The following is an 18,045-nucleotide window of genomic DNA, read 5'->3' on the forward strand; positions in this document are numbered from 1 at the left end:
GCAGTAATGCATGTGTTCACATGTTTCCCATTTCATTACAGGTCTTTGCAAGACACTGCTTCCGACTGTTTGCGGTTTTCCTCCGAGTTTGAGTCAGGAAATCTTCGCAAAGCCATCCAAGTGCGTGAGTAAGTAAGGAAGGCACAAAGGTAGCTCCTGGCAGCTTAGGAGAGCTCAGCTCCTCCTCCGGTGCCCCTCTCCTCTCTATTCTCTGTACAGCAGTCTCACATTGGTCGTTTGAAATCAGGCATGGTGGGAGTGTTTATACCCTGAGAACTGGCAAACACTACAAATGAAGGTTTTCTTCTCCGAGTCCGTTGTTAAGCATTTACCAGCACACCACTAGGGGACCACTAGCTGATGTCACAGCAAGGTGGCAACTAGAGGTTAATGTTGTGGGTGCACCTATATTCCAAATAATGGCTCCATACTTGGGTGTGGGAGTCCTTTGACTGGGACGTTTGTACTTATGTTGACGTCAGGGCTGGTTCTGTTGATGCAGCAGGGTATATGAAGTCCCCTAGTCCTGTACCTTTTCATGTCTGTTGCTCCCATAGCTGTGTATGGAGTCAGCAAGAACACTGGGCTCCCCCTGGAGAGATGTGTTATTCTTCATTCAAGGGCATGTACAGTGCCATGACTCTCTGCCAGAATCTCTCAATGACCTCTTGTTAATAGAAAAGTATTTCACAGGAAAGGAAAGTCTTAGACTGTACAAACTAAAAAAGGAGAGGAAAAACAAAAATTTCTAGTGCAGAAGAGACTGCTATGTTATAATTCTTTCCTTTTACCAGTGTGGACTATATTTCTCATATGCCAAAAATCAGGATTTGTAATCCATCTTATACATGTGAACTCCTGAAGACAGTGATCCAGAACAATTAATGGTGTGGTGGCCACAGACTCTGGAAGCAGAATGCCAGGGCAACCTCACCCCATTCCCACCAAAAGACTTTGAGAAATCACCTGACTATTCTCCAGACCTTTTTTCCTTACCCAGAAAATGGAGACAGTGATAGCACCTATATCATAGTTTTTTTTTTTTTTTTAGGAGAGTTAGCTAAAAACATATCATGCTCTTAGAATAGTACCTGACACATGGTAAGCACTCAGTCAACATTAACTTGTCTTCAGGGATGCATATTCTCCATAACTAGAGCACAGAACTTCATAGGTCAGCCTGTTTTATATCTATCTGAGGAGTCATTTTTGAATTTTTATTTTCTTGGGTGGGGGGTGTACACGAGCCTTGATCCTTTTTCATTTAAAAAAAATTATTTCAGTGTGCCAACATATAGTACATCATTCATTTCAGATGTAGTGTTCAATAATTTATCAGTTGCATATGATACCCAGTGCTTATCACATCATGTGCCCTCCTTCATGCCCATCACCCAGTTACCCCATCCTCTCACCTCCTTCCCCTCCATCAGTTTGTTTCTTATAGTTAAGAGTCTCTCATAGTTTTTCTCCCTCTCTGATGATATCATTTATTTGTTTTGTACATGAAATATTTCAAGGAAGCCTGACATATAAAACAAATACAAGTTGAACCACATGGGCTGAAGATGGGAAAGGCAGTTACATTAGGATTCCTTCTCAGCCACCTTCTTTTTCTGTTGCCAGATCAGCTTCTACTTCTTGCTATGGTGACTGCTCTTATTACCCTTTCTTTCCTCTATATCATGTTTAAGGGATCTGGGAGAGAAAACCTAATCAGGAGTCTCCTTGGAGGACAGTGGTTTGCCCAAGATGTGCCTGCACCACTGGTCTTGCTCTGGTCTCTCTCTCCACATATCTACCTTTGGCCAGAGTGTAGAATCCTAAACCCATTAGTTAAAGTCAGGGTAACAGAGTCAGATGACAGAAAACAAACCTAATTTTAAGTAAGGAGTTTTTATAGCCAGTTTTTGGAGAGGATGGTGGGCATAGTAGACAGTGTGATGGCCATAGTCTTTCTGGATTTATCCTTATGAGCATCATTCAGTGGATTACACTTCATTTATTGTATGTTGGGCTCAATGTTTCAAATGAGATGCTTAGAGTAACAGTGTGAGCAGTGGGCCTCCATCAGGTAGCTCTACTCTGCTCTGACATGCCTTCTGCAAAGCTCCACACTTCCACAAATCTCACTGGAAGGGGTCCAGAGTGGCAGAGTGTGAACAGATCAGGGCAAAAACATGACCCTTTTAGAGGAGCAACTCAAAGACATGCCAAGGGGATGGAGCAATAATATTTTTGAAAATTTAATATACTGATAATAATGTTGAAGTCCAAACTGCATTGTTAATTTTGTTGCTACAGCTCAAAAAAACTGATTAGCTTTGCAGATAGTAACTGAGAGCAGTCCCACCAAGAGTCTCCTGGGGCACTGGAAATGTCCTGTACCTTGATCTGGATCAAACAGGAGTATCCAGATGAATTTATTTAAATTCACTGAGCTGTCCACTTAAAATGCATGAAAATTAAATCAATTAAAAAGTTACAAAATGAACACACAACTCTAGCATTGCCAGCCTAGTTCATATTTGTTGTTTTGCGGGGAGTTTACATATACTATACCACTTAATTTTTACAAGTAGCACTGCAAGTTTAGACTCTATTTCCATTTTCCATATGAGGAGACTGATCCTCAAAAGTAATGTGCGCATTAAATAGTAATGGCCTACCCAACCAGATGTGATCGAATTTTCTCTGGAATATAGAACACTTATATTTTTCTCTCTGGAGAGAGAATTCATCACAGTTTAATAAAAACATATACTGTGTTTGTGTAACTGATTCTCCTAACACCAAGAACCTGCTTCCATCTTCCCAAATTTCTATAGCTTGTGTGTCCAATATTGGGAGATGAGCACAATCACTGTAATTTACCAGCTAACTGACATGCTAGGTCTTAGATCTGTCATCTGGAACCTGAGAGGTATAGATTTCAGTGTTGGAACCTGCCTGAAAGACTTGTGGCCCTCCAATTTTGCTTCTGACATTGCAGGAGGGAATATGACTTGCTGGTCAACACTGATGTGAATAGCAGCCAGCACCAGCAGTGGTTCTACTTCAAGGTGAGCGGCATGAGAGCTGCCGTCCCTTACCGCTTCAACATCATCAACTGTGAGAAGCCCAACAGCCAGTTTAATTACGGTATGAGCTCTTGGGCTAACACCCAAGATCTTCTAGATCTTTTAGAAGTTCTAGAAGTTAGATCTTCTGGCTAACACCAGGAATGGTGCTCCTCTGTGATTGCTTGGCTTATTACCCAAAGTCCTGTTTGAGTGTGAAGTTGGACTGGATGCTTTGGTTGCCATGTGTGGCAAGATGGTGGCCAACCTGTGGCAAACTGCCACCACTGAAGGCAAGCTGGAAGTCCTCCCTCTGTCGCAGAATGTTAATATCATGCATGCCATAGCATTACTTCCTGCTTCCTGATTACCCTGCCCTACCTTGAACTTTTTGAGGTCCATGAGAACCTCTCATTCAGTCTTTCTCTTCATCTCCTAAATCCCACAGTAGCAAAGATATTGATCTATTTGTCCCAGAAAGGAAAAAAAACACAAACCAATTGGACGACATTGATTTACACTCTAGGAAAATATGGGGAAAGTTAAAATTCTCCTGAATCCCTGTGGCCATTTTGGAAGAGAATTTTGAGGGACAAATGGACTGGCAGCTACATTTATTTTGAATATTTCCAAGAATGGAAAATTCTGCATGTTATTGCTGAATTGTATACTAATTTATTGAGTGGCTTTGAGTAAGGAATGAATATTCCCATATCTCTAGGTCTGAGCACAGGGTACTGACTCTATTTTACACTGACTAAATAGACACTTACTAATGTAGAAAGAGAAAATATGAACCCTGACTCTTGCATTTGTTCCGTGTGGCTGTCGTAACAAATTGTCACAAAGTTGGTGGCTTAAAACAAGACAGATGTACTCTCTTAAAATTCTAGAGTCTACAAGTCCAAAATCAGTTTCACTGGGCTACAGCCAAAGTGCTGGAAGGGCTATGCTCCCTCTGGAACACCTAGGGGATTTTCTCTTTGGTTTTTGTTTTCCAGCATTGAGAGCTTTGGTCCTTGCATCTCTTGGTTCATAGTCCCTTCCTCTGTCTTCAAAGCTGGCAGTGTAGCATCTCCCAATCTCCCTCTGCTTCAGTCACATTGCTTTTCCCTCTGCCTCCCTCTTATAAGAAGGTATGTGATTGCATTTAGGGCCCACCAGGATAATCTCTCCATCTCAAAATCCTTAATTTAATCATATCTATGAAATCCTTTTGCCATCTAAGGCACCATTCACAGGTTCCAGGGATTAGGACCTGGATACTTGGAGGGCTATGATTCAGCTCATGAAAGCTCTCTTTCCCTTTTCTCTTTCCCCAGAAATTAATACTTTTTTTTTTTTAAGGTGTGGAGTATAGGGGCACAGAGAGAGGGAAAAAGAATCTCGGGCAGACCCCCACTGGGTGTGAAGCTCAGTGCAGGGCCCAATCTCATCTCACGACCCTGAGATCATGACTGGAGCCAAAATCAAGAGTCCTGATGCTTTACTGACTGAGCCACCCAGATGTCTCCCCCTCCCCCCAGTGATTAATCCTGCCTTTGTTCTGTGCAGGGATGCAGCCAACTCTGTATTCTGTGAAGGAGGCTCTTCTTGGCAGACCCACCTGGATACGGATGGGCTATGAAATCTGTTATTACAAGTAAGTTAGAGTGTTGCTAGCTTCCTTTTCTCTGATCTTTCATTCTTTCTCAATTTCCTACTCTTCTATGTTGGTCTTAAAAACCTCAGCCATCTGTCCCTGTCCCGGTGACAAATGCTCTGTCCTTCAGAAGTGCAAGCATGTTAAATGGCACCTACAGTAGAACCCAAGAAATTTTTCAATTTTTGGAGAAGTGACCTATCCTCACGTAAACACACCAAAACCCTTAGACCTTGTTGTTGGATATTAGAGTTTGTACAGATGCAACCTGTGATTAATTCATCAAGCCTCCATTTTTACCTCTTTCTATGTATGTCAGGAAACAAAAAATCTGAGATGTTCTGGTCTATTCTTACTCATCCTGTGCTTCAGTTTTCCAAAGTAGATGGGAGTGGATATGTGACAGGTACACTTAAGCAACTGTTCCTCCACAGCAAAATGAGGTTTTGGAAAAAAATAAAATAGGGAGCCTTTCTAGAATTCATGTTCAATCCTTGATCAGTAGCCAGTTTCATCAATTTATTCTGTGAAGTTGTAATGAAATTCAAATTATCCATATCTTTTGATAAAAGAAATGGATTCTGAACCCATGAATTGTTCATTTGTATACTTTCTTTTGATGTAAAATAAAATACAAATTCATAAGAAAGAAAAAGGATTGGAATTGTTAGGACAAGCAGGAAATATGTAATTAATTATTAGCTCATTGCTAGTTTTCTATCAAAACTGATAGGCTAGCACTTGTTTTATTGGATAAAGCAAGTCGTATCACCTTCTGATATTACAAGAGGGCCCTAAAAAAGTATTATCAGACATTCTAGAGTTTACAATTGTTATTATGATTAAAAAGAGAGAGAATATATACTCTCATGCCTTTTGGCTTTTGAGACTGAGTACAGGAGCACTGATAGAGCAACACAATTCCTGACCTTTCCTATCTATCAGACACAAAGGCAAAAAACCACCATAGAGATAAGTATGGTCTAAAAACAGATCTGGGCTGACTTACAGTTTGTAATAAAAGAGATGGCAGTCTGCAGTCCTTGATGTATTAGGATATGGACCTGAGTGGTATTTTCATTATATTCTTTAGAACAATAGCAAAGTGTAATTTTGTTGGTTTCCCATTCACTTTTATGGCAATTACTCTCTGGCCTCCATATCTAGAAACTCTCAGAATCTTTTCACGTTCTAAAGAGATTTAGACTAAAAATCATCTCAAAGTGGTAGAAGCCAACAACTGCATGGAAAAACAGTGAAAGCCTAAATTTGAACCTTGGTATGTCCTGTGAACATAGTCACCCTAAATAAACGTGAAAGACCTGGCTTGCTGCCTGCTTGGATCTGGAGTTTAGTAAGAAATTGGACAAACACAACACTCAGTATTTTCTCCCAGGGGAGTACAACTCTCCCTGGAGGCTGTTCATCTGGGAGGTAGGGAGTAAGGATCAGCCTTGAGGAGATAAAACATCTGCCAAAAAGGGAGGGAAGAAAGAAGCCCCTCATCCAAAAACAGAGCCTTGGCCTGAGGAAAGCCAAAGTTAATGTTAATAGCTGTTAGACTCATTAACAAGACAATTGTTTTGTGATTAAAGAGCAACAGAGGGGTAACACGAAAACCATGAATGTGTAATGTAATTCATTTTTCATATTGCAGTCATGAATACAACAGAGATGAATGGATAAGATTGCTACATTGTAACGTAGTTTGTTTTACAATTACTCACCACATTGTGTTAACATATTTCCAATAATGTGATTTAACAACAGGATAGATGTGTGTATCTCTATTAAACTATAGCTCAGGACACTTCTCCCTACTATAGAATGCCTTAGATTATATAACATATTTTTCCCCATTTACCCATCACAGTCTTTGAGTTGATCTATTCTAGAAGATGTGTTTGCTTCATCCCTGCCTTTATTCTCTCCAGCATATTAATTTGAGAGAACTTTATCTCCCCATTTCTCTGTCTTCAGCATGTCATCAGAAACTCAGAAGTTGTATTTCTATTGTGCTATTAACTTCCCAGATTTAGTGCCATGTTCTAAAGGGGGTGCCAGGGTGCTCATTGTGCCTGAGTACATGTATATACACAGAAGGGCAGATGAGGAAAAACACTCAGGGAAATGGGATATCCATTTCCTTCAATGAGACAACAGTAGTGATTGGTTATGGATATGGGTTGACAGCCTTGTGAGTCTGATCGTCATCAGTTAGAAAGTGGTCTCCTTCCTGTTTGCATGTAATTCTAATATAGATTTGTTCATAAATTGTTTTAATCATTACATATGCATTATTATACTAATATATACGTTGGATGACATGCAAAAAGTTAAAATTATACATGCTGAAAAAAGATGGAACAAATAGTGATTGTAAATACCTACCCAGTGGTTATGTCTTTATTCTATTGATAACTCAGGACATTCTGTATCCTTAGGGTCTCCCATGAAAAATACAGTTGTTGATAGCCTTTTGTGTAATTTTGAAAGATTTTGGTTAGTCTACCAGATCTGATTAGCTTGTTTTTATACAATAAGAGTCTTTGAGAAAGAGCTAGTGTGAAAAGTAGAAGATAGGCCACGTCCCTTCTTCCATTTTTGGGGGTCCTTGGTGCTTGAAATTTGATGTTATCATCAATCTATGGCTTCTAAGCAGAATTAAAAACAACAACAACAGCCAATAGTCTATATTGTGAAGTTTAGTTTAATTTAGGAAATATAATCTATAAATCCACTAAAGTAGGCTTCTGCAAACTTAACTACCTTGCCAGAAGTTAAAAGCAAAAGAATGAGGGAGGTGTGGATCTCTTCCCATACAGCAATCGATATTCAACTTCCTGACACATGAAAACCAGAGATGTAAAATGTAATGTGTTGTTCATATTCCAGCTCTGGAAAATAGCAGAGAAGAATGGTTAAGATCGCTCTAGTGCACTTTCCTTTATAATTATGCATCACATCAGGTTGACTTGGATGGCATGACACAGTGGTGTCAATCCTCCTATTAAACCTTAAGACCACTGAATTTCTTTCTTAGTACTTAGATCATAATATGCTCAAGGAAAAATTCTAGTATTTTCACCTTTGAACAGTTGTCCCAGTTGTCCATCTTGCCCCTCCCCCAGAACCCCCTCTCTGCCTCCATCCCATCCCCCTTTCCCACCCACCTGTGGACCAGTAGGCCAGAAGGTAAAAGAGATCTTTGGAAGGGAAGCACATAAACGAGTAGACTCATTTTTCCATGCCTCTCATAAGAGTAAGCAAGGACAGTTTCTGTTTCTGCTTTATTTACTTCCCCGCGGCCTGCGTCTCCCTCTAACGTACACAGCCTCACACCTTTTCAAATCCTTTCCCAGCTCTGGTCTAAAGTAATTTTGCTGCTGAAGGGCAGAGGGAGGGAAGCTGCATGCTCAGAGTGGCCATGTAATACACAACGGCTGATCTCTTCTGACATTTATCTCCGCTCGTGAGAGGAGATGGAACAGCTCACTCATGAAGATGAATGTCATACACGAGCTCTGCCATCATGCATCCTTCCGAGGGATCTCAGGAGGGAGATCTGGAGTTGTATAGAATATTAGTAACGCTGCAGACACAGGGAAGCCCGGTGGCGTGGCTGCTCTGCCTTATTAGACCCTGTTAAGTGAAATGATGCACCCTTGTTAAACAGAGCCGGGTCATTATAATATTATCTACTTCACTCTCTATCTTGGCATTTGCTTATTTCATGCACCCACAGAAAAAAAAAATTCCTAGCATATTTTTAAGTGCAAATGGAAATAGATTGAGTTCATAACTATGCATTTGTGTACTTTGCTACTTGCTTCATTGAAGGCTTTATGATTATAAAAGTACAGATCATTCCTAAGACAAATGATTCAGGGAATGGAAAAGTGAAGGGGAGGGAGCCTTTTAACTGGAAGCTGCTGCCTCTATTCAACCCTGGGTCATCTTTGACCCAACATGACCTGTCCAGGATCCAGCAAATGTGAGAATGTATTTGATCTTCACCAGGCTCGTTATCCATTTAGAAGAGCAGATCAAGAAGAGAAAGTTCTTAGAATCAAATATCTACCACTCATCAGTGGTGCGGCCTTGGGCAGATTATTCCAATCTCGACCTCTGATTTCCTCATCGTAAAATGAAGACAATAATGGAATAATGAAATAAGGAAAAGCAGGTATAAAATGGAGTGCAGTGTCTAGTATAGTAGATGTTCAGTGAATGTCAGCAATTATCCATAACCAGTAGAAACTTCTTAGTGGCACAAATGATGTAAAGAATCAGTGAAATGTTTCATTTTCACGAGCTGTCATCTATTTCATGTTATATTCCTTCTGTTACTTTAAACTTTAAATTTATAAGCAGCCCTGATTTATGGAGACCAAAACTTTGCATTTGTACTTGCTGCATCGGGCCAAAAGACTTCTCATTTTCTTACGGATTTCCAAGAGACAGGTGATACAGTAAAAGAAATCTTGGTTTTGGAGTAAGCCCATTTGTGAGGTTGAGTCCTGCTTGCTGTGTAGAATTGCTCAAGATGCTTCATGTCTATGATCCTCAATTTCCCCATCTGTGGAGTGTGTACAGTAATACCTAACCTTAAAAAGATATCAGTAGGATTAGAGGTGGAATACTTTAGATGTTCTAATTACTATTCTTGGAGTCTTATAGGTCCATTTATTCTACGACTTTAACTGAACAGCTGCTAAGTCCAGCTACTGTACCAAGCATGAAGACACATAGAAAAATAAGCATAATCCTTGTCATAAAAGGGTTAGCAGTGAGGTAGAGACAGAGTGTAGTAACAACTATGCCAAAGAACAAATATCAGAGAAGGCTTCCTGGAAGAGGAAACTTTTGGGTTGAGGCTTGAAGGAAGAAGGAACTGTCTGAATGGAGGAAAAGGAAAAGGTTTTCAGTACAAAGGAGGAACATGAGAACCACTTAAAATATAAAGAGATGAATGTTACCGCCTTGCAAACATCCCTCAGAATTCTCACATCATAATTAGGGAAACAAAATAACTTGTTATTATAATATAACTTTATTGTGGACAAATTGAATTGTTGCAAGTCAAGGGTTTTACTTTAAGGATTTATTGAACTTTCCGTTTTGAAGAAGGTGATCTTGGCAAAGTGTCCCTGAAGAGGAAGGTTTTGGCTATTGGTAGAGTCATCTGGATTTTCCTGCATGGCCCCCAGGAGACTCCATTGGGGAAGCTTAATGTTTGCTTTAGGCTTAGCTGGAGTTTTGGCCTCAGACTAGGATTGTGATGAAATCTTCTTTAGCAGAAACTCATCATAAACGAGGTGATATTCATTTTTTTTTCTCAAATCCCAGCAGTCCACAACCATCCTGGGGAGGGCTAGCTAATCAGTGAGCAGCTTTTAGTCTTTCCCACAAGATTCTTGCCTACCAAGCTATAGTGTGTGTATGTGTGTGTGTGTGTGTGTGTGTGTGTGTGTATTGGGGTTGTGAGAAGGTGGATTTCATACAGCCAAAACTGCCATTCAAATTCTTAACATTTCCCTTAAATCACTAGAACGTGGATCCATAGAAGTCCAAAAGCTAAGAATCCTCTTATTTTACTTCTCTTTCCATTTCACTGTAGCTGATTCTTCCCTGGAGTTCTTCCCAGGTTTGATCTGAATGGTAGAAAGAGCATCAGGATGGGGATTTCACATTCTTGCTTTCTCTTCATTTCTCACTCATTCTGATGGCTGGTGGGGTAAGGCTGAATTTGCTGATGGGAAATGTCCCCATAATGTTACTTTGGTGCACTTAATGGTATAGTGGGAAGTGTCAAAGGAGAGCACCCCCACAGGCCCCCAGGGAAATCTTTTATACCTGAGGAAAGATGAGGACTCTGTGTCCACTCTGTGGGTGAAGAACTTGGTGATGCAGAGGCACTAGGTGTATGTTTCCACCTGCCTTTACCTTCATGACTATGCATATATGGGATGTGCACATGTGTGTGCTCCCATGTGTATGTTTACAGGTGAAGTGCTCTTGCACACTTTGATTGGTTCTCAATGTCTTGACCATTTTGACTGGCTCATTTTATTTCACTTGGGTCATCATTTTAGAGTAGTATAATTGCCCAGTACCTGTTGAGGTAGGTGTAAACTGGATGAGCATTTGTAATGGAGCCTTTTATGAGTGAAATCAGAAATAGAATAAAAGGTAGAGCAGATGTGGCTTGTATGCTTTCTGAGCTGCCATCTGTTTCTTTACATACTTTCTAATAACCAGAGCCTGAGCTCTAAAGAAAGTACGGAACTTTGGGGAAATATGGAGAAAGTAGACCCAATTAGGTATCAAAAGCCAGATGGCACTATGGGTGAAGATGCCTTTTTGAAGTTTCTAGCACTGGAGTCACAAAGGAAATGGGTCCTATTAATGTGATCTAAAAAGTGACAGGGAGAATCACTTGGTGCTTACATTGTTAGGGGGTATCCCTCTCTCCCTAGAATGACCAGGGCCCCAGGGTGCTGTGCTGGCAGTAGCTGAGGCAGGGGAAATGTGTCAGACCATAGTTTGTAGGACTGCCATTCCTAGCTTTATTAATATTGAAAAACCACAAAACCACAAGAAACAAGACAGTATTTTTCTGTTTCTTCCTTTATTGCTTGCCTGATTTTTTTTGTTTGTTTGTTTGTTTGGTTGGTTGGTTTTTGCTTTGGTGGGGGGGTGGCATGTACCAGGTCGCAAAAGGCAGAAAAGAATAATCTGTATTTTTTTACATTTTGTAAGAACAGAGATTCATTACCTGCTATTTCTTTCCTCTCCCCCACCCTTTCCCCCCAATAAAACCCCAAAACACCACAAACAAGTAAGCTAGCATTGTAAATGTTCAAAGGTGGAATTACATCTTTTGGTGTCCGCGTGTATTTTGCATCATAATGCAGTCTTGATGATAACATTTCTCAGGAAAGTCTGCACAGCTGCCACAGCATTGACAGGCAAGGCACGGGCATAACTGGCAGCGTGTGGGGAAAATATTGCTCGGAATGTACTTCTGGGTGCAATTTACTTTGATACTGTTCTCTGAAGTATCAAAATTGGTTCTTCATCTTTGACAAAGGAAAATGTGCACTCTGAAGCTATAAGAAGCTGAACCACATTTGGGGTGACAAATGTATTCCTTTGAGAAGCAAGTATTGTATAGTGGAAAGAACAAAGGCTTTGCAGAATGACAGGTCTGGGTTCGAGTCCCATACTGGCCATGTTTTTTAGCCTTATGACCTTTGACAAATTAATTTTTCTGAGCTTTTGTTCCTTTACCCACACAATGGGTTGTTGCAATGATAACATAAGGTGACATGGGTTAAGTGTCAACTTGGAAATCAATATGCAGTAGTAGTGATTACTAACAAAGCCACTTGACAGGCAGAAGGGAAAGGAAGATTTTTACGGTGTCTGGGGAGAGGCAGGGGCTGGGAGAAGCTACATTTGGGTAATAAAGTATATGTCTGCAATTGCATCTTAGGTTACACAGAATTATTCACGTGTCTGACTGGTTTCTAGCTCAGTGACTCTGTAGGCTTCATGCACAGACACAGCAAAGAGAGGCTCATGGTATGTACGCCACAGTTAGGAGACAGGTGGACCTGGAGCACCTGGGTGGCTCAGTCACTTGAACATCTGACTCTTGAGTTCAGTTCGTGATCTCAGGGTCATGGAATTGAGCTCTGCATCAGAGCCTAGCATGGAGCCTGCTTGAGATTCTCTCTCTCCCTCTCCCCCTTCCCCCTGCTTGCATGTGCTCTCTTTTTCTCTCACATTAAAAAAAAAAAAAAAAAAAAGGAGACAGATGGACCTGCCTAAATGTTACTAGTTTGGCTTATGACCTGACAGTTTCCCTGTTTTCTAAATTTCACCCACATAGAGTTTCAGATGAAGGTCATTTTGCTGGTGTATATAACATGGCAGGTTTAGAGCATATGGGACCTCTCTCTCATTCTCCATTCTCCTTTCTCTTTTAGAAATCATTATCGCCAGAGTGCAGCCATTGCGGGGGGAGCATCCGAGAAGTGTTTTTACACCCTCACCTTTGTGGTCACCTTTCCGCACAGTGAGGATGCCTGCTACCTGGCCTACCACTATCCATACACCTACACAGCCCTCATGGTAATGTCCTCTGGACAGTGTCATCACCCTGGCCGGGCTGAATGGGCTCTTTGGGGCTTCCCTGGAAACAGCCAGGAGACCCTGACATCCTGGTGGGGAACTGTGGCCTTCCTAAGGGAGCCAGGCTTTGCTATTACCAATGTGGTAGCTTTCTGTGGGTGCAAGCTGCTGCTGTGGACAGAGCAGGGTCATGACCAGGGGTGTTCTGAAGGCCCAAGTGGCATGCAGTGCTCTGCATTGGCAGGTCAAGTGGAGGAGAAGGTGGAGCCATTTTGTAGGGGCTCTGTCTTTAAGTAGCCCTCAAGCTTAAACATGAAGTCATGAGATTGGAGTCAGATTCTGTAGTTGAAATGGCAGTAAAAATCGAAGGTCAGCCAAGAGGCAGATTTGAAGTGCATTGCCCCATTGAGGGAGTGAATCAGAAGCCCATGAGCAGGCATCCACTTCAGCTTTTCTCAGCATTGTTTCTCATGGCCTCAGATGGAAGGTGCTAGAAGGATCCAGGGTGTGCTAGAGGAGTGGAATAAGTAAACACTGAACCACTGCAAACAAGGGCCTCAGTCTATTCTGGAGAAGGGTATGGAGTCAGCCAGTCCAAGCCTGAAGTTAGCATTCTGGTGTTCTCTCAGGCCCTGCAAATGCCTCACTGGATGAATTTGAGCAAACTGATTACACTGTGCAGTTCCCTGTCATTTGGAAAAGTTGGCAAACTATCCCTTTCCTCCTAGCTATTTCATGACTATCCTGAGGATGAATGAGCTAGAAGTATCTTCTGTAAAGCACTGTCATCCTCTGTGTTAATGCAAAATGTTATTAGCATATTTATAATAATATGCGCTATATGTGTGAGTGTCTCTCTCACTTAGCCCGAAGGATGAGCATCTTCATTGTAAGTCTGTGATAAGGAGTGGGAAAAGGTAATAACCAAGAATGTCCCTTGCCTTCAAAAGGAATATTCAGGTATAAATGAAAGTTTTTCTCCATTGAGAAGGTATATCTGAAACTACTTGGCTAACTGCTTCAGGAAAGTGCATCTGCCCCACTCCCCATATGCTGTCTTGCCTAAAGAGAGGTGTTTTTTTTTTAACTCTTTTCCAGATTGCAAAAGATACACAACTAGTATTATTTGTGTATCACAGTTAGAAATCTCAAAAAGTTAATCCAACAAATGTGCATCATGAGCTATGCCATAAAACATGCTTTTTTGCCTCTAGGGACCTAGAGCAGGCAAGATTCATGATCCCCTTCAACAGCTGCCTTTATTGTCTTGCTCGAGAAGCACCACATGTGGAAAGTCAACCGGGGAAGGGAAACTCCTCTTTGTGTGTGTATTTTGCCTTTCCACTGGGGGAAGGATCCATGGGTCCAGGACTCTGTTCTTTTCACTTGTTGGAATATCTTAGACACTGATGTGATTCTCAGTGGTAGTGAATATAAAACTTTAGAGCTCAGAGGGGTTAAGGAAATTGATTCACTCTCATCATTTACAGATGCAAACACTGAGGACTAGAACGTTGCATCTAGCTAGTGGCCAAGCAGGGAACAGAGCACCAGCCTTTGAAGTACCACCCTTTCTACTCTTCTGTAGAAAAAAATTCAGAAGAAGTTCTGCTCTGGGATCAGATCAGTGTTCTTGCCTGCTGTGATATACAGTAGCTACTATAGCTGCAGTCTACTCTTATAGGTACCTGTAGTATCAAGTTACATGGTTGTATAATGTCTGATTGGGTTGGGTTCAAGTCATCAACCCATGGTTTTTGTCTGTAACACTGAGTGCCATGGATGTGGTTCAGCAGGATAGTGTTGTTCTCCAAACACAGTCCCATTCTTATCCTGGGATGCTTTGCCAGGTTCTTGTGAAGTGCCTACAAGCAGTTTCAAAGTCTGAAACTTAAAAAAAGAAGCCAGATGCAGTCAAGCCCTGGCTGAAAAAGTTTCAGACTTTGAAACAACTTGCAGGTACCCTGCAAGAATCAATCAGTGCATCCAGGGGTATGAATGGGATTGTGTTTGGCTCCCTCTCTGTGCTTATCTTATTTTTTTTCCATTCCCCTGTGCTCATCTGTTCTGTTTCTTAAATTCCAGCTATGAGTGAAATCTTACAGTATTTGTCTTTCTCTGACTGATTTCATTTAGCGTCATATCTAGCTCCATTCACATTGTTGCAAATGGCAAGATTTCATTCTTTTTGATGGCCAAGTAATATTCCATTGTATATTCTTAACTCTAAGAAACAAACTGACCGTGGCTGGACGGGAGGTGGGTCTGGGGAAGGGTAACTAGGTGATGGGCATTAAGGAGGGTATGTGATGTAATGAGCACTAGGTGTTACATGCAACTGATGAATCACTAAATTTACCCCTGAAACTAATAATATACTATAGGTTAACTAAATTTAATTTAGATAAACAATTAAAGCAAAGAAAAGAATGAAGTTGTCTTTGGGGAACACTATCCAGCTGAACCATCCATATCTGTGGCACTCAGTATTACGGATAAACACCACAGGTGGATGACTTCAGCCAACTATCAGAGATTATACAACCACAGAGCTTGGTGGCTGGCTGCATGTGCCTCTAAATAGTGGGTTAAAGTTGTCATAGCTACTGTCCATCACAGCTTATGCCTCTGGGATCCACTTACCTTTTGTGCTCTTGTCAGACCACAGGGTCTGAAATTTCCAATCAACAAAGAACTTGGGAGTCAGTAGAGTCAGTGTGTGGGGGGATAATTTTGCCTTGAGGAGGGACAAAAAAAATGAGAAAAGAGGCGTCTCCTCCCCTCTGAGTTCCCTGGTATCCACAAGAGGGAGGGAGAGATCTGGTGAATCAATGCTTATTGCCTCTACTTAGTTTGTTGAATAGGAATCTCTTCCCACCAAGGAAGTTTGAGGAGAGTTAATGAAAAAGAGACAAAGGACAAGGAATATGTTTTTGTTTCTCCTAAATGAGCAGAACAGACATTTGTTACTTGAAAATGAAAGATGTATATAGTCCGTTTTGGATTTTACATTTCCAGTGATGCATAGTCTTTGTTCTTTCTATGTTTAAGACTATAATTGCCTCTATGACTTCTCTTAAAAATCTCTTCCATCCTGGATGCAATGAGTACATTCCATTGTACACACTACTTCTTTTTATTTTTGGACATGTCCTAAGGAGAAGCAGTTTTTCTTCCAACAGATCAGTGATAAAATAAATGTGAATGATACCCCAAGGGCAGAATTAACTGCATGTTACTTGGAGGGTGATGCTGAGGGGTGGAAAATACATTTCTATGTGGAATTCACAATTTGTAAATCTCCTATAATATGGATTATGTTTAATAATTACAGACACTTTTATAGTGGAGGACATGTGGATTGGATGTTTTTCAACGTGAATACAATTTTGCAACTTAAAAATTTTATTATTCTCTTATAATCAGAGAATTAGCATTTAGTTCTTTCAAATTGATATCTTCCAGATGCTTGCCAGGAACTCTGTTGGATAATTGTCCAAATTATAGTATTAAAATAAAGCAAAAAGAAAGAAATATAATATTATTATAATTATGAAGCAAGCAAATGGAATTCTATTTTAACCATCCATATCAAGCTGTCAATAATTGCAATGATGGTTCAAGTGTTAGCAATACTTGTTTAAAGTCTTTGGATTATATAGTGGATTGTCCCTACATGGCCAGTAGTAAAGGTTGAAAAAGGGGCCCCAAGAAAGTTTCTAATGGACATTTTAGAGGGCAAGGAAGTAGGGTCTTGCTGGGAACATATAATTGTATGAGTTGGCAAGAGATAAGAAAAGTGATCATAAGTAGGGTCCGTATGTCAGTGGAACATAAAGCTCTGAAAGTTGGAGCAGGATTTCTGAGCAGACATACATAAGTATGGTGGCAGGTGCACCCACCATTATCTTCAGAGATGAAATGGAGTATAGTGTAGGGAAAGAAAAAAGGAATGGGAGAAGGAAAGAAAAGAGAAAATTAGAATGTCATTTGTGTGATCTTTTAGAAGGGCTCAGCATACATATAAAAATGTTCACTATATGGGTTGTTATGAGAGGTAAATTACATGATACATGGAAAGTGTTAGCCAAGTGTATTCATGTAGTGATTGATACTAGATGGTAAGCATCAGAGCATTTATTCTCTCTTTTTTAAAAAGATTTATTTATTTTTGAGAGAGAGAGAGAGAGAGAGAGAGACAGAGACACAGGCAGAGAGAGAAGCAGGCTCCTCGCAGGGAGCCCGATGTGGGACTCGATCCCCAGACCCGGGGTCACGCCCTGAGCTGAAGACAGACACCCAACCGCTGAGCCACCTAGGCGTCCCTATTCTCTTTTTTATAATGATGTGCGATCATTTTCTCCATTGAGCCGATGGAAACATATTCATTCTGTAACTTATAATAAAATTAAAATCATGTAAAAAATCTGAATAAAGGACTAAAAGAAATAAATACAAGGGCTACTGATGGTTGTCTTAGGGTGGTTGATGAAAATAATTTTTTTACTCTCTTTTCCAAGTTGTCAGTGATATAACTTCATTTATTTTTAATGTAAAAATGATAGTAACATCATCTTTTCTTTCTAATCAGCAAATCTAAGAGCAGATACCTGGAGATGAATAATTTCTCACCCTTCTTAAAGTTAAGTCTGTTTAATATAGGGAGAGTGAGACTAGCAGACTGGGGTAGTTTGAGAGAGCCCATTAGAACATGCTGGCAGCATGCTCCATGGCTTTTATTTAGCTGATAGGTGCCATTTGTTCTTTTCTTGTGATGAGAAGGCTTCCAGTCTCCGATGAGTGTATTCAAGTGACAGCTGAGGAATAGAAATAAAATAGGCCATCTCCTTAGGGGTGAGCTTTCTTCTGAATTAAGGGGACAGAGAATATAGCAGTTTAGGATATAACAGTGATAAACAAATGATTTTAAGTGCAGGTGCTTCTCACTTTATCAATAGCCATTGGTGGGGTAACCTGCTGAGGTCAAGTGAAATCTTTTCTGGAAGTTTTAAGATAGTAGTTGATAGAGGAGAAAGGGGGCAGCAGGCTCCTGTGGAGAAGTGCTCATGAGGCTGCAGCCTCCTTATCAGCCTGGCATCTTTCGTGGAGAGGTAGGATTTTCTTTTAAGAAGACAGTCTCCTTTCCCTTCTATTCCCTTTCACTATTATTTATATTCCCCAAATGAATGAGACCATATAATGTTT

At 40.6% G+C, this 18,045-nt stretch overlaps 1 protein-coding gene across 3 annotated transcripts in view; it reads left to right on the forward strand.

Moving 5' to 3' along the window:
• The window catches only part of AGBL1 (AGBL carboxypeptidase 1), a 716,025-nt gene that overhangs the window by 164,148 nt on the left and 533,832 nt on the right, over positions 1–18,045 (forward strand). For all 3 annotated transcript variants that reach the window (XM_041753742.1, XM_041753740.1, XM_041753741.1), the window contains exons 13-16: positions 42–128; positions 2,993–3,141; positions 4,614–4,701; positions 12,696–12,840. In XM_041753742.1, the coding sequence (XP_041609676.1) occupies positions 42–128; positions 2,993–3,141; positions 4,614–4,701; positions 12,696–12,840 (469 nt within the window). The remainder of the gene's footprint in view (positions 1–41; positions 129–2,992; positions 3,142–4,613; positions 4,702–12,695; positions 12,841–18,045) is intronic.

This window comes from Vulpes lagopus, chromosome 4 (assembly GCF_018345385.1).
Source record: "Vulpes lagopus strain Blue_001 chromosome 4, ASM1834538v1, whole genome shotgun sequence".
In the NCBI taxonomy this organism is placed as follows: Eukaryota; Metazoa; Chordata; class Mammalia; order Carnivora; family Canidae; genus Vulpes; species Vulpes lagopus.